The sequence below is a fragment of the Zea mays genome, chromosome 2 (genome assembly GCF_902167145.1).
Source record: "Zea mays cultivar B73 chromosome 2, Zm-B73-REFERENCE-NAM-5.0, whole genome shotgun sequence".
Taxonomy (NCBI): domain Eukaryota; kingdom Viridiplantae; phylum Streptophyta; class Magnoliopsida; order Poales; family Poaceae; genus Zea; species Zea mays.
The window spans coordinates 242,070,079-242,094,512 of record NC_050097.1 but is presented as its reverse complement, the minus strand read 5'-3'; the positions used below and the strand labels follow the sequence as shown (position 1 = coordinate 242,094,512).

The 24,434-nt window shown below is 44.8% G+C and overlaps 2 protein-coding genes, 1 long non-coding RNA gene and 1 other non-coding gene across 6 annotated transcripts; 3 read left to right on the top strand and 1 right to left on the bottom strand.

The window, feature by feature from the left end:
- Positions 1-784: 784 nt before the first annotated feature.
- Positions 785-8,621, top strand: LOC103648292 (uncharacterized). Of its 3 annotated transcripts, XR_563369.4 has the most exons (5): positions 941-1,221; positions 1,305-1,340; positions 7,216-7,334; positions 7,812-7,910; positions 8,116-8,621. It is a non-coding gene; the product is annotated as an uncharacterized protein (transcript). The 3 variants fall into 3 exon arrangements; XR_563368.4 differs by having other exon boundaries at positions 785-1,340; positions 7,821-7,910; XR_563366.4 differs by having other exon boundaries at positions 785-1,340.
- Positions 1,575-3,624, top strand: LOC109939242 (putative disease resistance RPP13-like protein 1). Its single transcript, XM_020548752.1, has one exon. It carries the CDS (start codon positions 2,028-2,030, stop codon positions 3,501-3,503), a length of 1,476 nt encoding a protein of 491 aa, XP_020404341.1. The 5' UTR covers positions 1,575-2,027; the 3' UTR covers positions 3,504-3,624.
- Positions 8,622-9,430: 809 nt separating the features above from the next.
- LOC111590899 (uncharacterized) lies at positions 9,431-11,492 on the top strand. The gene is made up of 2 exons (XR_002750041.1): positions 9,431-10,055; positions 11,303-11,492. It is a non-coding gene; the product is annotated as an uncharacterized lncRNA (long non-coding RNA).
- Positions 11,493-18,484: 6,992 nt separating this feature from the next.
- On the bottom strand, positions 18,485-23,748 carry LOC100282671 (cytosolic chaperonin CCT epsilon chain). The gene is made up of 9 exons (NM_001155579.3): positions 23,418-23,748; positions 22,394-22,712; positions 20,913-21,261; positions 20,478-20,610; positions 20,335-20,387; positions 19,935-20,037; positions 19,383-19,549; positions 19,185-19,298; positions 18,485-19,084 (listed from the first exon to the last, which is right to left on the bottom strand). The coding sequence occupies exons 1-9, from the start codon at positions 23,614-23,616 to the stop codon at positions 18,914-18,916; spliced, it is 1,608 nt and encodes a 535-aa protein (NP_001149051.1). The 5' UTR covers positions 23,617-23,748; the 3' UTR covers positions 18,485-18,913.
- Positions 23,749-24,434: the final 686 nt, after the last annotated feature.

Here is a 24,434-nt window from a genome sequence, read left to right as displayed (position 1 = left end):
CCGTCCGCTACCGTCCCAGCAAGAAACGGTAAACGATCCGCTAAAATATAGAGGTTGTCTGGCCACCGCTAAATCTAGCGTTTCGTTGTTTACCCGCTATCCATCTATGAGCAACGTCTGCGCAGTTGGCCAGCAGCAGCGGCACCCATGCCTACGACCCCGCGCAGCAGCAGCAGGTGACTGTAGCCATGCGCGGACAGTTAAGGCAGCAGCAGGTGGTCCAAGTACTGTAGCCATGGCCAAGGTTCTCACGAAATGCTCCAGCTGTTGCGAAGCAAAAAAAAAACAACGATTCTGATTTAGTAAAATAATATATTCAATTTGTTAAGTTGGCATATTAAAGTGGATTAGATATAGATGATGAATTTTAGAGGACGCTGCTGGAGTCGATGAAGATATAGAGGATGAAATCATTTAGAGTGTTCTGTAAAGGACATAGAATATTCCTTTAGGGGATAAATTTTAGAGGACGTTGCTGGAGACAGCCTAAGAGTGCATATCGAACTTGCTTGGTTTCAGTTCAAAGGATCCACAACAGTCAAAGTGCTATATATAGCTCTATTCGCACATATCTTTCGGGTGCTTCGGAGTTGATATGTGCGAATAAAGTGCTCTAATGCTTTGTCAGTATGCAAGGAGTTAAGATAAGATCTCTAAGTGGGGTCATCTGTGTGGAGTTGTTTTTTCTCTCTCAGATTTCCAAGGTGCACGATTTGTCAAAAAGATGGAGTAATCAGCTATGTGTGAAGTGAAGTAGCTGACGCATGCTGGTCCGATGCGTTTAATCCCTACGTGTTCCTGAACAGTGATAATGCGACGATAGGGCCAGCGAGATTACATTGCAGGGATCTCAAAGATTGCATTGCAGGGATCTGAATCCTTCGCATTCATCGTACGAGAGTGACGACGAACTGAAGACGATCCTGTTCATCAGTTAGTTGGGCGAAAAGTTAGCTGTAGCAGCTGACTGCCATTTTTCTGTCGCTCCCAGCCGACTCCGGACTGGATTTTTGGCAGCAGGTGCTCTAGGCCATCTGGGTCGCTGGATTCCATTTGCACGGTCAAGAAGATCCATGGCCGCTCTCTCTTTCTGACCCATGGCCCCACCTGGAGGCCGGTGCAGAGCACGGAGCGGTAGATCCTTTCCTCACCTGCTGCGCCGCCGGCCCGGACACCACCATGGAAGCAGATCCGCCGCCGGAGAGTGCGACGGAGGAGGAGGTCCTGCTACGCATCCATCCCTCCCGCCCAAGTCCCAACCTGCTCGTCCGCAGGTTTGCTGACGCTCTGCTTTGCATTTCCAGGCGGGCACGACAGTCCTGGGGTAGGAGATCCCTAAAGTAAGTACCAAATCACCAGCAGATTTTAGTCCATGGACACCAGCTTTAGGAGTGGCAGAACATGCATCACTTGCTAAGCTAGCAATCTGAATTTTTTTTCGTGACCTTCATATCGTTGGTGCTCTACAGAGAAAGAGAACTTACATATATATATATATATATATATATATATATATATATATATATATATATATATATATATATATATATATATATATATATATATATATATATATGGTGATGGCTAGGGGTGTTTGTTTGGGATTATAATCTACCCAGATTATGTAATCCTTATTTTGGACAGCTTATAATCCTAAACAAAGAAAGTCAAACATGTGAATCCGGTGAACTGGTAGCAAACTGTAAACAAAGAAAGCCAACTGGTTCAACGGTCAAGGGCTGGTAAGCCAACTGGTAGCAAACTGTAAACAAAGAAAGCAAAAGGTAAAACCAGAACAATCCGGTGAAGCCAAAAACCACTACAAAAAGTCAAACATGTGAATGGACTATTGACTATATGTCAGTTTAGTTATTCTTAGAAATCTTACCTATCTGGCCCGTTTTTTTTTAAAAAAAATCCCTTTTTCCTCTCCATGGAGTTTCCCATCACAAGCATAGATTACGCAGTTTCAGCAACGTCAAAGCACACAGAGTTTCCTGCTGAGGAGAGCGAGATAGAGCTCCCAAATGGAAGCTTTCCTTTCCGCTGTCCTGGGTGAGCTGACGAGTCGATCCATAAATTTCATCATCAACAAGTGCTCGAAGCCACCTGCAATGGCTGTGGAGGAAAGCCTGCAAAGGGCTCTTCTTCAGGCACGGGCCATCATCGAGGAGGCAGTGGGACGTCGCATCACAAACCAAGCCATGATCCAGCAGCTGGGCATGCTGAGGGACACCATGCACCGAGGCTATTACGCACTTGATGCGTTCAGGTACCAGCCTCGCTATGGAGAGGACGGAAACGTTCCAGCTGTTAGGCGCTTTATTTCCCTATCAAAGGTACACTCTGTGAAGGATCCCTATTTCTCCTGCCGAACTGCACAGTTCCGTGAACAACTACAGGATGCGCTAGACAGGCTGAGCTCCATGATTGTTGATCTGAATGAGTTGGTGGTGTTCTTGGCGAGCTACCCTCGTCTGTATCGCCAGCCTTACAACATGCATATCCTACTCGGTAACTGCATGTTTGGTCGCCAAGTGGAAGCAGAACTTGTCACTGAGTTCCTGTTGCACACGCAGCCTCATAGTCTCCAAGAATTGGAGGTCCTGCCGATTGTCGGTCCACTCAGAGTTGGCAAGAGTACCCTCGTCGCTCATGTTTGCAAGGATGAAAGGGTCCGCGAGTATTTCTCAGAAATTTTGTGGCTGTACGACCATGATTTTACAGATGACGAGCTAGCTTTCAAACAAGGATGTGCAATGGAAAATCAAATTTCGAACCTGAACAAAGACAAGAGAGTGCTAGTTGTTGTAGAACTATCTGGAGATCTCTATGAAGATGCTTGGAATAGGTTGTATCTTGCTTCCAAACAGAGCATCTGTAGCGGGAGTAAAATCATAGTCACAAGCCGTTCAGACAAGATTGTAAGGTTTGGGACAACACGGGCTCTAACTCTTAAGCTTTTGTCCCATGAGGCATACTGGTATTTCTTCAAGGTACTTACGTTTGGAAGCAATGATCCCAACACGCACCCAAGGCTTGCCCAACTGGCCATGGAGATAGCCAGAAAGCTAAATTGTTCAATTAATGGTGCATATGTCACCTCTTATTTGTTGAGGGACAATTTTAACGTACACTTTTGGTGTAAGGTTCTGAGCTTTTTGAGCTGGTGCATCCAGAAGCATATCTCCAAATTTGGGGTGCATCCTTCTGTTCTTTTTAGTCAAAATGTACCTGTAGAGCTTGGTAGAATGGCTGCGCCTTCTGAAGATTTCATGCTTTGTGATCAGTATCACCGGTCTTCCCAAGAAGAGGTTCCAGAGATAAGAATCCAAGATGTGATGTATGGAAGCATCAAGAGACATGGAAAATTTGATGTATTAGTATGGAGATCTCAGATACCCCCCTACTACAGCTATGTCAATGCTTGTGTGATTCAAGAGCGAAAAAATACAGGTGGAAAGAGGAAGCGTTGCATCAACGATGGAGCCACAGTCTCTTAATTTTGTCATTTCCTGGTTTATGCTAGAACATATATATTTTGATTCACTTTTGGGGGTAGGATGTCATAAGTTACGGGCCTACATTTTATTATCATAAATGAAGTGCTTATTTACATAATAATGCATGAGCCTGAGGCATATATTTTCATGAAACATGGTGAATCCTTTCCTGTCGTTGGTTTAGTCCAGATAGCCGCGTCAGCCTAGGCTTCAGTGCTCAAGCCTGTGTTTTTTACTTTATATTTTGAGTTCAACCCATGTCACACCCGGATTTAAGGAACATAATAATGCATGAGCCTGAGGCATATATTTTCATCAAACATGGTGAATCCTTTCCTGTCGTTGGTTTAGTCCAGATAGCCGCGTCAGCCTAGGCTTCAGTGCTCAAGCCTGTGTTTTTTACTTTATATTTTGAGTTCAACCCATGTCACACCCGGATTTAAGGAACATAATAATGCATGAGCCTGAGGCATATATTTTCATCAAACATGGTGAATCCTTTCCTGTCGTTGGTTTAGTCCAGATAGCCGCGTCAGCCTAGGCTTCAGTGCTCAAGCCTGTGTTTTTTACTTTATATTTTGAGTTCAACTCATGTCACACCCGGATTTAAGGAACATAATAATGCATGAGCCTGAGGCATATATTTTCATCAAACATGGTGAATCCTTTCCTGTCGTTGGTTTAGTCCAGATAGCCGCGTCAGCCTAGGCTTCAGTGCTCAAGCCTGTGTTTTTTACTTTATATTTTGAGTTCAACCCATGTCACACCCGGATTTAAGGAATAAAGCCAGGTGTGTCTCATATATGCGCCAAAGAAAAACATCACATATAATGACAAAATGTATAGAGATAAATGTCACAAATATTATTATTACATAGCGGAAGTCTTACAAAAATAAATGAGAACAATAAAGCGAACTAAGTATTATTCCTTGGCGCCATCAAGCTGACTGGGAGACGTCATCTAGATAAGCTCGTACTCCTCGTAATAGGGCTCCTCCTGGATCGCTTGTTCTTCTCCTGGTATGGGTTTATATATCGCAAGAGTGAGCTCACAAAAGATCATAGCTCAACAAGTTGTGAGGAATAACGTGCATGAACTCACGAAAGGTGGGAATTCATGTGAAGTGTAAGGTTGATCAACAAATAAGGGTTAAAGCTGAGCATTGCTTTTAATAAGTTGGTCAGATTTTACTAGCAGTTACTAAATGTAAGTAGATACCAAACCAGAGTAATAATAAATCAAAATTAATAATAAACCATAATGTGATGCAAATGACAAATTGAATTTAATTCCATAAATTAATAATGCGAAAGTCCTGAGCTGCTCATGACCGCGAGCATGGCGTATACCAGTTTTACACTCTGTAGAGGTTGTACCCTTTACCCACAAGTCATATTACTCATCTGCCACGGGGTTGTACGGATCTCATACACCTCTACCAAGGAAGCGAGGCAGGGTAACACTACGAGGCCTTTACAAAGTTACACTAGCTTCAGAAAACTCGTTACAATTTCTAGGAAGAGCAATGCAGGAATCTCCCGTTTGATCGCTATCGCAGCAAAATCAACACGAGAACCTCCTTACACGCCCACTCCCCTACTGCTCTTGCCCTTTCGGGTAAGGTAGTTCTCCACTAGCTTTCCTAATTAGTCAGCCAAGGGCGTTCCATACCACCCTTGTGGTGGCACGTGTTTATCAAGTTAAGCTCCATGTTCCAATTAACATAATAGTCTTATCATGAACAAAAATAGAACAATAATAAGGAATGATCATGTGTAGTAGTTATCTCAACACCCAAAACCATATGTAGCAATAACAAAGACTACCAAAAAAATTCAGGGGTAAACAAGGTGTAAAGATGACCAAACTAGGGTCCCATCGAAATTAAACCTATGCATGCCAAAATGATTATAGAGAACATTATTGAGTAAATGAAAGTGGTCAAGAGCACAACTTGCTTTAGACTCGAGATTCCCAGGTACCAACTTGCTATTCAAGTGACTCGTAACCTCGCCGCTATTCGTAGCAATACAAACAAACATGGTATAGGCAAAATTAACATTACACCAAACAAAAGAACAAGCTTTATAATAATGTTATACGTGTTACTACGAGGTCGCAGGTTCGAGAATCACTAGATTCTGAGTTATGGTTGGGAAGGTATGATTTTCTAAAGTCATAGGTGATTAAAAATAAAACTATATTTTGTTAATATAAGTCATGTGGGAAAAGATATAGCTAACTCAACTTTTAATCCAGGTTATAACTTGATTAGGGATTTCATTTTAATCAGATTATAATTATAGAGAGATTAACCTAAATTAGTGGAGTTAATCTACTGAATATAGATTGAACACTTGTCTAATTATAAACATATGGAATATGGTACACATGATGTTGCTACTGCGTAGAAAATATTTTTATGAAGCTAACGTGACTTGAATGGACTAATTTGGAGTCAAATCGCAAAAGTTATGGATTAAGGAAGTGCTAGAGCTATTTAATATCAATTCCATACTGAGATAAGTTTCAGGGGTTTATCTGTGAATTCCAGGGACCAAGGTGTAAGACCCCGCCATAACCAAGAATGGCGGGTTTGTTTTGCTAAAGTCTAGGGGTTCTTAAGCAAAAGTGCACTAGCCAAGGGTATGAAGCATCCTAGGCCGTCCGATCTACTCCTTGCGGTCTAGATTAGATTGCCCTTTATCCGAACCGGTAAGAACCCATGGTCGTCCGATCTGATTTTGAGAGCCCAGATCGGATCTGGTATTTAATGAACCAGCGCCACATATGGGCCGCTGGATTGGGATCTAATGGCCCGTATTCAATGAGCGAAGGGGTATGACTCATTTAATCGAGGACGCACATCGAAAACCGACGGTCGAGGGCGCCCCATCCATGGATCTAATTACAACCCTCAATCCCGAGATGGACGGCGCAGAGGGCTTCTTCTTTCACCAGTCGACCACTGCGGCGAACGCTGAACAGCGGCAACGCCATTACTGGCAACACCCTTCCCCGCGCTTCCCCTGGTGCTCCCCCACCCGTGCACTGTTCTACGGACAGATTCGAGCGAGGCAAACGCGACAGTGTGGAACGTACCGGTGATTGGTGTCTTCTTCACCCACGACGAGCGCGGACTGCGGCGCACCCACACCATCCCTGCGGCACGAAGCCTGGTGATCAGTGGACGCGGCCCTCACACGGTGAGGCCAAGGAGTCTCCTCGAGGCATCAAGCAAAGCCCTCGGGCATGGCATCGAGGACGAGGAGGTGATGGACGCAGGTTCTGCTACGGCGGCGAGCTCCATCCTTTTTGTGTTAGCACCCTCTAGAAGCCTATAGAGCAGGGAAGAGGGGAAGCAGTAGAGATTGGAGACGTGGGGAAGAAGAAGGTCTCGTGACGGCAACCAGTTGATATTCCGTTCATTAATTATTCGATGTCCCTTTACAAAACCACGGCACATGTTTATATCGTCACACGGTCGGCCCACCAGGCTCTACGGTCGGCCCACCAGGCTCTAAATACACGACCCAATCGGCCCACTTGCTCGCCAGTTGCTTTGCTTCAGCTGACGCGATCGCTTTTCTGGCTGCTTTTCCGTTGAGACAAGTTGGCTTGATCTCCATCGTTGCCGCTGGTAGTATGACTGGCTTTCGGATCCCTGGACGTTGCTGACATTTTGCGACTCGGTAATGGTGGCTCACAGTGTGGTTCTCGGCGTGCGCTTCATCCATGGTACATGAGCGTGAGCACGAGGCACACAGGTGGGCTGCGCGGCTGAAGGTTACATGGGCCGACGGGTCAGCTTTGGGCCCAGGACGAATGGTAAGATACCTTTTTCTTTTCTATTCTCCATTTCTCTTCTTTTTTTTTTTGTATTTCCATCTTGAATTCAAATTAAATCTTGGTTTTGGATTCCAAATTCAACTAAGTGCACATACAAAACTCCAGCATGAATGCAATATTATTTTGTATATATATATTTATTTATTATCCTATATTTCATATGTTTTTTTACACACACGGTCATTTAAGAAAAATGGGTTATAGTGTATAAAATACTTTAAAGAATAATTATCACTATGTAATTTAGAAAAAAAGGAAGAATGAATTCATATAGAGATCCTTTTATCAATCTTTATTAGCAAACATATTTGTTTTAGATTTTATGATTAATACTTTTCTTTCCTAATTCTCAAAGTAGCATTTTGAGATGTTACAACCCAGCAGGCCATTCTGCCAATAGAGCCTTACTGTCATGTCTGGTGCTTTGCATGATTGGTTGCCTTATGTCTTATGGAGATGGAACAGCCGATTGCAAGCCAAGCAGAATCCCATTGGTTCAAGAAGATTTGTGTGGATTCAGGCCGTTGAATAGCGTAGCACACTACGTCCAGTTAGGTGAGTTGCCCTATGTTGAATTATGAGATATATGTGTTATGTATCGGTCATTGATCTAGAAAGCCATGTCCTTTTGCTGATCTAGAAAGTCATGTCGTTCTTTATATAGTCCAGAAAAGCATTCTAGTCTGCTAAAATGCAGAAATCCTAGCTAGTAGGATTGCATGGTACAAGTATTACATTCAGTGGATCCTAATTAAACTAGGTCTGTTTTACTTGCGAGGTATCCCACACCTACCTTGGCGATATTTGTTTTGATGCCGGTGAAGGGCGGTAAGAGTTTGGCCTATCAGATGTGTTGGTGGTTCTCATCAGATCTTAGTAGCAAATTTGTTTATTAGGAGAAGCAATTTATTGACTTTTGATGACCTCTTGTTTTGGTCTGTTGTGTAGTCATAGTCCAACACTTCGTTCAGAACTTCAGATGGTGAAGATTTGTAAGGTTGTACCTATTCTTTTTTTTTATGCAGCCAAAGAAATAAAAAGTCAACGGAATGCGATCAAGTGAAGGTGAAAGGTGTCCCCATGGTCATACATGTGAACTGACTATTGACTCTCTCAATTTATTTAGTTGGTTCTGGTAACCTTATCTGAACCTGCTTCTTGAGACCAATATGCCCATGTTCTCTCCTTAGAGATTTAGTGAGAAGCACATAATAAAGGATTTCAGAGTCGTACAGAACTCCAAAATGGAAACTTTCCTTTCTGCCATCCTGGGTGAACTAATGATTCACAAACCAAACCATGATCCAGCTAAGGACTTGTTCGGTTAGCTCTCAATCCATGTGGATTGAGTGGGATTGGATGGGTTTGAATCCCAAACAAGTCAAACTTCTTCTCAATTTTTTCCAATCTCATCCAATCCATATGTATTAGGAATAACCGAACAAGCCCTAAAGGTTGTTGGACAGGGATAGTCGCCTATGATTGTTGTTGTATTGATAGGACCCTGTAACACCACAAAAGCCATCAACTAAAAATAATGAATTTAGTTATTAAGGTAATTAGAATAATTTTTTAAAAGTGTTTAATTGTTTATTTGCATTTTAATCATTTTCTTTGTATGCGCTTGATTGATTATCGGAATGTTTTTCATCAATTCTTTTTAAAGAAAAACCTAGTAATTAATATAATAATTAAATAATATATTAGTTATTAGTCTAAAAACAAGTATTTTATTTATAAAAAGTTTTAGCGAATTTTTAGGGATTTTTCGAGCTCTTTAAAAATACATTTCGGAATTAAAAAAACAAATCCTAACCTAGTCGGCCCACTAGGGGCCCAGTAACCCTAAGCTACAGCCGCGCGCACGCCCTGCATTCCAGGCCGCCGCCACCACCCCTGTACTCCTCGCTCTCCCTCCCCACTCTCTCTCTTCTCTCCCTTATCTCCCTCCTCCCTGCTCTCTCTCTCTCTGCAGCTGTCACGCACGCCCAGGCGCCAGGCCGTGCCCTGCAGCTGCCGCGCCGAGCGCGCCCAGCCTGCGCGCCACCCGAGCCGGTCTCCCCGCACGCCCAAGACACGAGCGCGCAGCCGCCCAGAAGCCCCGCGCACCCGACCGACCGAGCCTCGCCGCGCTCCCTGCCGCGCGTGCCAAGCCGCTGCCAGGCCGGCCTCGCCCAACGTCCGCGCGAGCCCCACGCTCCAAGTCGCGACGACCGCACCAGACACGACGCCCACGCGTGGAGCCGCCAGCCCGACAGCGCGTCCCAACCCGCGACTCGACGTCCGCGTCCGTTCGATTACTTGTTGCGTTAAGGATCATCACTCCGACTGTTTCTTCCTCGCCATTGCTCTCCCCATTGATGCCTTGGGAAGTAACCGAAGCCATTGATGGTACTTGAAGCCCCGCCAGCCATTGACGTCTCTCTGGCAGACTCTTTTTCTCCCTCCTGCTCTCTATAAAAGGGGACAGCAGAGCTCTCTCTCTTCTCCCTCCTACCCGAACTCGTCTCTCTCTCTAGCTCTCCTCGCTCATCGCTAGTGCCGCTCGTCGCCAGAGTTGCCGTTCGTCGCCGGAGTTCAGAGCCTGCAGTTCGTCGCCGGAGCCACGCACTCGCCATCCGCCGTCCGTAGTCGAGCCCTTGCTTCTCTTCACCCGGCCGAACCCCGTCGAACTCTTCCCGTCGCACGTGCGAACCTAAGGTTGATGACGACCCGAATTATTTTGTATATTTTATAAAATACTTTTTGATTCGATTCATGAATTGTATATTTAGTTTGTTGTATGAACACGTGCGATTCACAATTTATGTGTATGAGCATTATGGAATTGTTTGGTATATTCATGCGATTATTAGTACACTGTTATATTTCATGTTAGTCGTGGCGTTGATTTTTGGATTAGAGAAATATGACGTAGATTTAATAGTCACACGTTGGTGGTAAAACAATAGATAGGAATTTTTGTAGTTAAATTTAGTTACCACGAACTTTAGAAATTATTTGGAGAATTATAGTCATAGGTGCATTTTAATGGATTTAGAAAATGGTACATAACTCATGTCATATGAATAATATAGGATTTCTAGATGATTTATCTAATTATTTTATTAACATTTGTTTTTTTATAAAGAAAGGAGAAAATATCATTAGTAGGATGGAAAATAGATTTTTGCTAGTCAAATAAACATGTTCGCAAATTGAGCACTTAGATTTTAGAGTAAGCAAAATAATAGTTTATGTCAAAATAACCTCACTTGTGTTATAAAAAGTCCAATTAGCAATTTATGTAGATTTTTAGAATATTAATATTAATAGATTCATTTTTAGCCATACTCAATTTGAGTTAGAAATAAAAAGGATAAAAGCTATTAATTTATTTATTAGTATTAAAGACGATAATTATTTTCATTGATGATGTTAAAATTTATTAATATTAGTTAAAATTATATTTATTGCACCCACCCATAAATTCACCATTTATGACTCACAATAATAGCCTCATAATGGATCCCTAGCCATTCACCTCGGCAGTGTTTAAGGGTCCGATCAACCCGGGCTAGATGGGATACATGGCTTGTGGGTAAAGTTGTACCGACTCTGCAGAGTGTAAAACTGACATATCAGTCGTGCTCCCGGTTATGAGCGACCTGGACTCCTCACATGATAATTGAACTTGAAGATGGAATTAAATTGAGATCCGATGATCTGCCAATAATTTGCTTAAGTGGTTTCACTTAAGTGTTTTTGTTATATTCATATTCCTTTGTTTAAATGGGATATTTGGGATTCACACTTATTAGTAAGACAGATATTGTTAATAAAATATTGACCAACTAAAATGCTTACTGCTCAACCCTAGCCTCACCTTGTTATACCTGTATTAATTTTCCCCCCACTTGCTGAGCCCCGACCATAAGTGAGCTCACTCTTGCTAATATTTTGATCAGAGGGTGATGCTGGAGACTTTGATGGAGATTTTGATGATGATGATGAATTCTAAGTCTAACGATGCGGCGGTCATCTTCCTGTGGGAGATTGCCCCTGTTATTTATTTCCGCTTTACTTTTATGTGATACTTGTTCAAGATACAATGTTTTAGATAATGTAATAAAGTATTATACTCTCTTTACGCCTTTATTGCATTGTCTTTTGATATATTACACTTGTGACGTCAACAAATGTGTGGAAATGGATCCTGGCACACATATGGTATGCGCTCGGTTCTACCCCCTGGAACCGGGTGTGACAGACCCCAAGGGTCAACATATATAGGCAGACATGAGGGGAGGAAACCCTAGGGCTGTCGCCTACAGGAGGGTGGTGGCAGGATAGGGGAAAAACCTCCGAGCAGAGGTGACGCAGCACCTATGGGCTAGGCCTGTACATACGCAGATGACAGCCAGGCCCCCCACACACATAAGGCCTATACAAATATTCTAACACCCCCCCTCCTCGCAGTCCCAACTCTAGCCACGGCAGACGTTGAGACTGGACCTAAAGTCGGTGAAGATCGAGGATGGCAGGCCTTTAGTGAAAATGTCAGCAAACTAAGATGTCGTCGGAACATGAAGGACACGAACATCCCCAACGGCGACCTTGTCACGAACGAAGTGAAGATCAATCTCAATATGCTTGGTGCGCTGGTGTTGAACCGGGTTAGAGGACATGTAGACGGCACTAACATTGTCGCAATAGACCAAGCTGCTGCGAGTCAAAGGGGAATGTAGTCCCATCAAGAGCTGTCGCAACCAGGAAGCTTCTGCAACACCATTAGCCACAGCCCGATACTCAGCCTCAGCACTCGAGCGAGAGACTGTGGTCTGACGTTTGGAGGACCACGACACAAGATTGTTACCCAGGAAGACTGCATAGCCTGAAGTAGACCGGCGAGTGTCAGGGCAGCCTGCCCAATCAGCATCAGTGTATACGGTGAGCTCAGTCGTAGCGGAACGGTGAAAATGAAGGCCAAAGTCCGGAGTACCCTGCAAGTACCGAAGGATGCGCTTGAGAGCAGTCAAGTGAGGCTCACGTGGGTCATGCATATGAAGGCATACTTGCTGGACTGCATAAGAGATATCGGGACGAGTAAACGTTAAATACTGCAAAGCACCCGTTAGGCTTCTATATTGTGTAGGGTCACTGACAGGAGCCCTGGGAGTACCAGAAAGCTTGGCAGATGTGTCAATCGGAGTGGCACAAGGTTTGCAATCTATCAACCCAGCACGAGCAATGATTTCCAACGTATATTGTCGCTGATGTAGGAGAAGGCCATGAGATTGCTTCTGCACAGTGATACCCAGAAAATGATGAATAGTGCCAAGATCCTTCATAGCAAATTCCTTCTGTAATGCAGAAACAGTACGCTGAAGCAAGACAGTACTAGAAGTTGTAAGGACAATGTCATCAACATAGAGGAGCAAGTATGCAGTCTCCACACCATGGCGATATATAAAAAGCGACATATCTGACTTGGCTTCAACAAATCCCAAAGATAGTAAATAAGAGGCAAATTTACTGTACCAAGCTCGAGGCGCCTGTTTCAGGCCATAAAGAGATTTGTTGAGACGACACACCAGATCTGGCTAAGCGGAGTCAAAGAAACCAGTAGGCTGTGAGCAGTACACTGTCTCTGTCAGAGTGCCATGAAGAAACGCATTCTTGACATCAAGTTGATGGAGAGGCCAATCACGAGCAATAGCCAGAGAGATAATTGTGCGAACAATAGCTGGCTTGACAACAGGACTGAATGTCTCATCATAGTCAATGCCTGGGCGCTGTGTGAAACCCCGAAGAACCCAGCGCACCTTGTACCTGCTGAGACTCCCATCAGCATTAAACTTGTGCGTGAAAATCCATTTACCAGTCACCACATTAGCACCAGGAGGTAGAGGAACCAGATCCCAGGTGCCATTAGACTTGAGAGCAGCATATTCTTCCTCCATGGCATCCCGCCAATGCGGGTCAGTAAGGGCAGCCCTGACAGACTGCAGAATCGGTGACACTGCAGTAGCCAGGTACAAAGCCGGCTGTCGGAAGCCAGCTTTGCCACGAGTAACCATCGGGTGCGGGTGAACCACCGGAGGAATGGGCATCGCACTAGGGGGAAGTCCTCGAGAGGCAGGAGGAGGCGGTGAAGATGGCGCTACAGGCAAAGGCGAGACCGGAGCCGGTCCACCCGGCGAAGTGGTCGGTACAGGTACAGTCGGTGGGGCAGCCGGCGCATGACCAGCCGGAGGGTACCGACGCTGGTACGTCAGTATGGGTTCCTGGTACCGGTCTCTAGGGGGTGCACCCGTAGTAGGCACACCAGGACTAGCCGGCGCAGCAAGCGTGGAAGTCCGAGTAGCCGGTGCAAGGACCTGGGAGGGCTGGCCCGACTGAGAAGAGGTAGTGTCGGTCGGAGCAACCCTCGTAGGTGGTGCCTTCGATGCAACCACGGGGGCAACAGAACGAGTACCTACAGGTAAAAGACGTGTTCCGATGGGTGAAGGCGTCGGATCCATCTCAGACAAAAAATCAAAATCATTAGTTCGAGGGGGCGAGGCTGCGAAAGGGAAGCAAGCCTCATCAAAGACAATGTGACGAGATGTTAAGACCCGATTTGTGGATAGATCAAGACAGCGATAACCCTTATGCTCAGTAGAATACCCCAGAAAAACACACTTAGTAGAGCGGGGAGCAAGCTTATGTGGTGCGGTTGCGGTGGCAGCGAGGTTCGGATAGCAAGCACATCCAAAAACTCGAAGCTGCTCATATGTGGGAGGTGTGTTGTACAGGGCAGCAAAGGGACAAGAGGCGCGAACAGTTTTAGTGGGAAGGCAATTTAGAAGATAAGTGGTTGTATGAAGAGCGTCTACCCAATAGCGAGGAGGCATGGATGCTTGGATCAGCAAGGTGCAGATCATATTGTTGGTGGTGCGGAGCATGCGTTCGGCTTTACCGTTTTGTGGCGATGTATAGGGGCAAGACATACGAAGCTTCACACCATTGGTGAGAAAGAAGGTCCGGGTAGAGGAGTTGTCAAACTCCCGACCATTATCACATTGGACTTGCTTGATCGTGCGCCCAAACTGAGTATGGACATAAGAGAAAAATGAGAAATGGTTGAAAAGGTGTCAGATTTGAGGCGCAGAGGAAAAGTCCAAGAATAATGTGAAAAATCATCAAGGATAACCAAATAGTATTTAAACCCGGAGACACTGATGACAGGTGAGGTCCACAAATCACAATGAACTAAATCAAAACACTGAGTAGCACGCGACATGGACTGCGCAAACGGAAGCCTAGTGTGCCGACCTAACTGGCAAGCATGGCAGATAGGTACATGTTTGGGCTTATTACATGAAACAACAACAATACTAGAAAGCTTAGCAAGCACGTTAGGGCCAGGATGACCAAGACGTTGGTGCCATAGGGACGCAGGAGCAGTAATAGCAGCAAGGGCGTAGTGTGTAGTGGTTGGAGGAGCACGCGCAGTAGGAAGACTGATGGTGTACAGGGGCCCAGAGCTGTTGCACCTAAGGATTGTGTTTCTGGAATTGAGATCCTTCACAGAAAGGCCAAACGGGTCAAATTCCATGGAACAATTATTATCAGTCGTAAACTGACGGACAGAAAGAAGATTTTTAATGATAGCAGGTGTAACAAGAACATTATTAAGATAAAACTGGCCAGAAAGCACCGTATCTCCTATAGAGGTGACCGGCAGACTAGACCCGTTTCCAACAACTATGGATGAAGGAATAGTAGAAATTGGAGAACGGAAACGGGAGATGTTACCAGAGTCCGGGGTGGTATGGTTGGAGGCCTCAGAGTCAGCAATCCACTCGATGATGGATTGGGACCGCTGAAGAGTCATCGTGTTGAAGGAAGAGGCCAGCGACTGCTGATCCCAGGTACCCTGCCACGGGTTCCAGGGTGTTTGGGCAACCTGTTGTTGCTGTTGCGCCCCATACGCAGCCTGCGCCTGCTGCTGCAACTGATGTTGCTGTTGGGCAGCATACAGCTGCGTCGAAACAGGGATGGGCGCCAGTGGGGTGGTATGCTGAGATAGACCCACGGGCTGGCCCGGAGCAGTGAGGAACACCTACTGCTGTTGGGGGCGTGAGGGCTGCTGTAGTTCACCCATAGTTGGACCGGGGTACATGGAGATCGTCCCAGTCCATGGGTTGTAGAGGGAGGGCCAGGTTGTCGGCGCACCTATCGTCGAGGTGCTGCTATTAGCCTGGTTGCGCGCAGGACCAGCAAGGTGCCCTCCCTGCCTGTGATGGTTAGCACCAGAACCCCCGCCACCCTTCCCACGGCCACGGCCACGACCACGGCCCTGTCCCTGGCCGCCACTGCCAGGGGGGCGAGAGGAGGAAGTTGGCTGGGAGTTGTTGGAGTAGAAGGCCTGAGGTGGTGCTGAAGTCGTGTCTGGCCCAAGTTGTAGTTCCTCGAGGACCAGATCATCCCGGAGTTTAGGTAGTGTTTGGTTCCAGAGCCTATTTGGACTAAATGACTCTATTCCAGATTCTGAGTATGGAATGGCTCCATTCTATGTTTGGCAATCAGAACAGAGCCGCTCTGTTTTTCTGTTTGGTTCTAGTGTGAAAACTCTATCCTATGTTTGGCACCATATTATTGTATATATATATATATATCAAATATAATTATATTAAATATAACCATATATATATATATATATTACGTTTATATATATTACGTTTGGAAACATGTGTTCTTGTCAAATATTAAATAAATAAATTATATATATAACCCGGACACAGGAAGCTGTGAGGGGCGTCTGTTTTTTTGGAGCGCTCGGGTCCGACTGTTTTTTTGGAGCCTAGAGATCCAGCATCTTGAGAGAATATTCCTACATTAGAGTGGCTCTGTTCCACTTTGATTCGAACCAAACAGTTTAGTACTAGAACAGAGCGGTTCCATTCTACTATACTCTGGAACCAAACACTACCTAAGAAAACTCGGGAAGGGACGACTGCGTGTGATGATCGCCCGAAGATGCTCATACTTCTTGTTGAGGCCGCGAAGAACGTTGAGGACGAGGTTCCGATCCGAGACCGGGCAGTCAAGATCGCCGAGGGAGTCCGCCATCGCCTTCATCTTACGGCAGTACTCAGTCATCGAGAGATCACCTTGGACGAAGTTGCGAAACATGGCATCGAGGTGAAGGGCACGTGTCTCGCTGTTGCCAATGAAGTGGTTCTCGAGCGTCAGCCAGGTCTGACGCGCAGAGATGCCACGTTCCCAGGCGATGTCCTGAAGGTCAATGCTGATGGTGCCGAAAATCCAGGAGACGACAACGTTGTCCATCCGTTTCCAGGATGGATCGTTGGCAGGAGGAGTGTCGAGGAGGACATGGGCTGCGAGTTCGTAGCGCTCGAGGGTGAGCATCACCTGATCGCGCCAGCGGGTGTAGTTCGTTGAAGAGGGGTCTAGAACAACGCCAATCATGTTGCGGATGTTCTGAACGCCGCATGCTTGGGCATGCAGGTTGGCGATGACGACAGACTCATCTCTGATGGGTGGAGGAGTAGGCGCTGTGGCAGACGACGAAGGGATCTGCTGTGCCGCAGCCACAACCTTGGAGTCAAGGGTTGCGACAGCAGCCTGTTCTTCCTCTAGGAGCAGGACGATGGCCCGAACACGCGCACGAGCTGCCGCAGCCTCCTGCTCCGCAGCTTGGAGGGCGGCCAGCTTGTCGTCGATGAACCTCTGGAGGGCCGCAGAAGCAGCGGCGGCGGCGGCCATGGGGAGTAGAGGCTGGTGCGTCGTGCAGGCCTAGAAGGAGAGGAGGTGACGGGGTCGCGCGGCCTAGGCAGCGCGGAGGTGGCGCCAGGACCCGCGCGTTGCGGAGGCACTGCGCCTGGTCCCGCGTGTCGTCGCGAGGTGGCGCCTGGTCCCGCGCGTCGTCGCGAGTACTGGTGGTCCATCCGGCCGAGCTCCTCCCGCGCTGCCTCCAGCACCAGCGAGATGGCCAGTAGGCGGCGGCTGCAGAACGACGGGGAAGGAGGAGAGGAGAAGGCGGCGGCCAAGACCAGAGGAGGTGGCGGCGACCAACCCTAGAGAGGGAAGGCGCGCTGTAGGGAGGTGGCGGCGGCCAGGACCATGGCGGTGGCCAACCCCGCGCTGCAGGCAGCAGGCCCTAGAGAGAGGGCAGCGGCTAACCCTAGAGGGCAGCGGAAGCGAAAAAAAAGTGGATGACTCTGATTACCATGTGAGACAGGGATAGTCGCCTATGATTGTTGTTGTATTGATAGGACCCCAAGGGTCAACATATATAGGCAGACAGGAGGGGAGGAAACCCTAGGGCTGCCGCCTACAGGAGGGTGGCGGCAGGACAGGGGGAAAAACCTCCCAGCAGAGGTGACACAGCACCTATGGGTCGGGCCTGTACATGCGCAGATGACAGCCAGGCCCCACACACACATAAGGCCTATACAAATATTCTAACAAAGGTGATCTGAAGGATTTTCGGGGAGTTAAAGGTGATCTGGTTCAGAGTAGGGCCACAGAAAAATTTTACCATCAGATTATGAATTCTTTCATTCTTCCAAAACCTGATCCTGTCTTGTCAAGAAAAGGATTAACAGTGCCATAGTGGAGGATACACATGCAATTTTGTTCCCATTCACCAGTTCAGTAAACTCCCTCTGTTTGGCAGCTCAAACTGGGCACTTTCAGAGGCAGAGCCCTATATAACTCCTTATATCTCAGTTACACGTACTGTGGTACGTGGGCACATCTCACTAAATCAAGGATAGCAAGGAGATTCTCAACCAATGCAACCAAGCTTCATGAGCAAACATGGCATGGCTTGTGCGAGCCTGGCCCGCTAGTAGGGATGGCAACAGATTTGACTTGTGTTGCAGCTGTGGGTGCAATCTCGGTTGCATCCAACCAAACAGAATCTATCGTTTGGTCAATGCATCTAAAGAGTTCGGATGAGCAAAATCACCACGGTAAAATCAGTTGGAACCAAAGTTAGGTTCTCCTGATGCAAAGCATAGATTCTTCCTTTCGATAAGCTTCCACCAAGATAGAGTATGTCATCACAACATCAGGATCGCAATGTCCATGTGAACAAACTGTTGAAAAGAATTAACAGTTCCAACACATTTTACTTTAAAAGAAATAATAAAAAAATATGCTGTGTCGTGCGGTGAGAAAACGCTTTCGGATTTTAACATTTTGTCCATGTGAACCAAAAGATGAACCATTGCATTTTGTTCATGAGGGCGTCCAACTATTGCAAATCATCAAACAAAAATGACAGCTTAAGCTGAGCTATAAAAACACTACAAAAGCATCAATACTGCAAACATCTCAACCCTAACGAGAAGGCGCTGACTTTTTTTATATAATAAAAAGATAACTAAGGACTGTCTAGAGTCTATTTCCAGATATTATCGTGCACAGTACAAACCAATTTCAGCAAAACGTCACACAGGGAGTGAGTGGTAGGCAGCAAGCCTGGACAAGGAGGTACACCAATCAAAACACATCAGCAATGCCGCCTACGCATATCCAGCATAGCCATCCGTTCCTTCTTTCCGTCAGTACTCGGACGGTGAGATGACATCGTCGATCTTCAGGATCATCTTCACCACCTGGGTGGCAAGCAAGATCTGTTGCTGCTTGCCAATCAGGGTCTCGAAGACGTTCTGTTCTTTCATGTCGGTGGTGCCAACGTCGTTGCAGTCTATGCCACAGTGGGGGTTGCTCTCCTGCAGAGGTGTTGTTAGTAATCATGTCACCAAGAGTTATTGCAAACAAGAACAGCAACAACATCGTTGTGCAAACACTACAAAATAGGGTTGCCCATACCTTGACTTGTTGAGCTTTTACCGCAGTTAAGGTATCAATTGGTGACAAACCACTGTTTTCGGCCAACGCTAGTGGAACAGCATCTAATGCATCAGCGAATGACCTGATAGCATACTGCAAAGAAAAACATAATCAGAAGGAACAGATTGCATCCTCTTTTTATGTCAAAAAAAAGGAAGCTCCAAAGTCAACAAATACCTGCTCAACTCCCGGGTGCCGATCTGCAGCAGTTTCAACAGCAATTGAGCAAGATATCTCGGCTGAGCCGCCACCGTACACAATCGAGTTATTCCGGATCAGATTCCTTGCTACGCAAAGAGCATCATGAAGACTGCGCTTGGTCTCCTCAATCATCATTTTGTTTCCTGCACAGCATCAGTTAGTTTTATAACAGGCTCGCATCAGGACATATCCATCGATCTAGATATGATCTAACAGTGAGCAAAGTGATTGTATGTTTATAGTCCTACAAATGATGTCTACAAATTTTATACGATATAGATTTCTGGTGCAGGATTGGCACCAAAAGTTAATAAAGTATAAGCACTTATTGGACAATGCAATCAGAATAGTAAAATCACCACATAGCAACACCTTCCAAATATGAGACACTTCCACACTGAAGTATCTCCAGCTCAGATAAAAGTTGATGTGTTAGTTAAAGTTAAACACATATGACCATGTTATAAAGATAAACACATGTACATGTTAATATGAAAGAACAAAAAAGGATAATGCATCAGAACATACCCCCACGGATGAAAATGGTTACAGCTCTAGAATTGGCACACTTCTCAATGTAAAGCATCCGGTCCTTTGTTGTTCCGAATGATTTCTCTCTGACTAATCCAGCCTAGTGAAAAAGAGCAAGCAAAATAGTTTAACAGATAGTTACTTGCAATACAGCAAAAATGACTAGAGTTTTTTTCTATGTATGAGCATTCAAAATGGAATGTATCAATAACAGCATGTTAATTAACGTTGATAAAGGTTAAAAATCAATTCATCCTCAAACTCACATGGATATAAGACAGCACATATCATAAGTCAACAACAAATAAGTTTACCTTTCTATCCAAGTATACGAGTTAGTCAGAAACATTCAAACAGCTGTTTTTTAAACTAAAGAACGAATACAGAAGAGTTATACCTTTCCAAGCTTTTCAGGACTCAACTCTTGGAATCTCGGAACAATCCGCCCTCCTGCAGTCGGTTATGTAAGGGAATGTAACGACATGCAATTCATAGTCACATAATAATGACATAAAGAGTGAGATATAGCAGCATGTTGACCTGTAGCAATGGCAATCAGTTCCAATTCAACACCACCAACCCATCTCACTGCTGGCAGATTTCTATGCATCAATAAATGATTGGCTTCATCATCAAAACCCCACTGGCAAATAACCAGGGTTGCACCAGCATCCTACAGACAATAATATGTAGACAATTAATAAATTATTTAGCAAAACAAAAACACCACATTAAATGAATACTTCAAATACCCATATAGCCAATTAAAATATTTGAGGACGTCTTTCAAAATTGATTATGTACTTGCTACAAAACCATGAGAAATAATGTAACTAAGCAAAATAACAACATAAACTATTTCAACTACAAATGTCACTTCCAGAACAATATGGTAGTTATGCATGCAAGAAACATCATCAATCAGGTATCAACAACATTGATATTCTGTAATACTAAAAGCAGCCTAGTTTTTACCTTGCACTTCTGAACCATTTCATCAAAGTATTTCTGCTCTTGCTCACGCAGTGTCTGGAATTTCTCGACAGTGTCAATGTCAACCTTATGCTTTGTCTTTGGCTTCGGAGGCTCAAATGGGCATGTCAAGATGGCAATCTTAGCATCCTCAATTCTCTTTGGCATTTGTGGATGGCTCATATCTTTGTCAACAATAATTCCATATACAAGTTCAGTGTCCTCCAGCTTCCCACCAACCTTGCCTTCTACTTTAATTAGATCCAAGTTAACATCCTTCCTCTCCAAATCTGCAACCGCAAGTACTGCTTTGACAGCAATCTCTGCCAACGCCCGCTTGCAACGGTTAACACTGTAGAAAAAGAACAATGGAGACATCATGCATGCTGTTTTTGCACATTGAACCTACTAAAATCGTTATAAAGCAGCTAGTGTGTGAGCTTCATAGGAAAACGATAAAAAGTTGAGAGGCCATGAACAAAGCACAAATGGTTTTAGATCAGATTGAGATTAAAGTGAACAATTATTACAGGTATGGATCAATGATTAGTAGCATGCATGCTATGATTCACAAAGAAAAGAGATTAGTAACTAGTGAGAACCAATGAAATCATTTCATCGTTTGATTGGCTAAAGAGGGGACAACCCTGAAAAGGTACTACTTCCCTAAAAAGATTTTGTTTTAGTTTACCGAAAACACAAAGAAGTGGTGCTGCAACAGCGCTGCAGAGAGAAAAGAATTTCCCTCATTGCTCCTCTGAAAAGCTATTAAATATTAACCAGATATGTAGGAATTACTAAGGCACTGTTTGAATAGCATTTTTTTTGGAGTTTTAGGGCTAGTTTGGGAACCCCATTTTCCCAAGGGATTTCTATTTTCCCAAGGGAAAATAGTTTATTTTTCCTTGGAAAAATGGAGTTCCCAAACTAGCCCTTAGAGGGTGTTTGGCACAACTTTGGGTTCCGGCGGCTTCAGCATGAAGCTGTAGTGTATAATAAAATAATTAAAAGTTTTAATATATATATATAATCTAAATAAGAAACAAAATGAGTTATCCAAATGTATTCTAAAAGTTTGCAACTTCAACTTCACGAATTTCCAAAGCTCCTAATGACCTGCTTCGTCAACTTCACTAAATTTTGTGAAGCTGAAGCAATGCCAAACAAGGCCTTAGAACAAACATTATGGTTCTGTAAAATACTTTGGTTTACCATGAAGTGTTTGTATGCAATAAGCTTTATGTTTTGAGTACCATGGTATTGCTAAAACTGTAGTATTTTTGGAGTTTTGAAACTCCACTTTTTTCTACACCATGGTTTTACACAATCAATGGGTTCTAACTTCTAAAACTGCAGTTTCTTGATACTACAGTTTTTAATACTACAACATCCAAACAAGGCCTAAAGGACATAAATGATATGATAAATCTGCATCACATAGACAGACTGATTGAACAGAATAACTAAGATTTGTTATGACTTACATCTTTGAGGATAGAGTTGTCATGCAGGTCTGGACCAGGGGTTCAATGTTGTCTGCACTGAACTCAAACTTTTCGGATATATGTTCTAGGTGGTCAAAAGCTACCTTTGACGCCATCTCATAGCCTTCAGCCACCCTAATGGGGTGAATACCACGCTCCAGAAGCTTCTCAGCCTGCTCGAGAAGAGCCCCTGCCATGACTACCACCCCGGTGGTACCATCCCCGATTTCATAGTCTTGACTACGGGACAGCTCCACCATCAGCTTTGCTATCTGGTTGTCAACATCCATCTGCTCCAGGATGGTCGCTCCATCATTTGCTGGCAATTTACAAGGCAGCACTTTCAGTAAGCAAAGTACGTAACTGACGAACTGTTTGTCAGTGAGATAGCTTACATTACTGAAAAGCGAATTTGTAAAGCACAGAACTAGATTTTAAAATCAAAGCATCCTATCAAAACTAACCCACTGAACGGAAGCAGTGACCATCGAGATAGCTTATATTTATAACTGTGAAGCACTGGACAGTGAGACAGCACTTTGAACAAGCGAAACTTAGATCTCCGAATAAACATCCCCTGTCTAAATAGATTCATTGTATGGATCTTAAACTTTAGGGGGGTGTCACACTAAACAACAACAACAACAAAGCCTTTCTGTCCCAAGCACGTTGGTGTGTCACACTAAATAGGGGACAAAACAGCTTGTAAAACTATGTTGAACAAGCAAAATTGGATTTTAAAATCAACACCCTGTGTCTATATTGATTTATTTGCACGGATCCTAGCCAGTGGGGGCGTCTTCGTTAGCATTACAGAAGCTAAATGGTGGGGGCAAAACAACCTTAAACGTATGCTGTCTTATGAAGCCCAATAGGAGGAAATACGAGCAAATGCCCCGCGGAACCTATATCTCAAGGCGTGCACGCGCCATTCAAGAAACCCTAGCACTAAAAACCGCAGCCAAGCTAAAGCAGTCTACGCAAGGACGAGAAAAGCGAATGAAGGAGCCGAACAAACGCATACTGATGATGACGTCGCCGTCGGGGGACTGGAGCATCTTGTCCATGCCCTTGGGTCCCAGCGACGTGCGGAGGATCCGCGCGACGGCCTTGGCCGAGGCGATGTTGGCCTTCTGCGCGTCAAGCCCCCGAAGGCGCGTCTTCTTCTCCTGCTCCCGCAGGATAATGAAGGGGCGCCCGAACTCGTCGAAGGCGAGCGCCATGGCCGGCGCTCGGTCCGGATCAGAGGGGCCGGGGCGGAGTAGGAGGCGGCGGCGCGGGTGGTGGAGTGTGGGAGGGAGAGAGGGAGGCGAGTGCGGTGGTGGCTATAGCCTATAGGGCTCCAGTAGTCCAGTCCAGTGCGGGAGAGACAGATTTCTTTTATGCTTGGGCTCCGGCTTGTATGGGCTGAGAACTTGAGCTTTTCTCAGTGACTAATGGCCCATTAGACCCCAAACGCAAGATGCTGCTCTGCACCGCTTTGGCCCACGGGCTACTCAGTAAGTGCGCCCAGATGTCACTTACTTCTAAGGACGTTTGGTTTCAGTGACTAAAATTTAGTACGTATCAGATTATTAATATTTGAATGTATATTACGAGTATTAAATATAATATAATTATAAAATTGTATCATTCGATCTATAAACTCACAAAGTGCATGTTCTAGGTCTCTGAACTTATGAAGTTTGTTTCGGCTTGGTCTATAAAATTTTGAAATGCACATTTTAGTCCTATACTTTTATAGTTATGTCATCTATGTCCATTTTGTTTGTTATCATCACAGATCAAAACTGTTTTACCTTGTGATGACACTAAAACAACTTTATGAACCTAGATGATATAACCATAGAATTATAGGATCTAGAATGTGCATGTTGAAAATCTAAAAGATTAAGACAATACAACTTCACAAATTTATGGATCTAAATGTGTATTTTGCAACTGTAGGTTCTAGAATGATACAACTTTATGGCGGACCGTAGTGTATACTCATGCTTTGCTATGGAGTTGACATATAATCATAAGTAGACCTTATGAATTA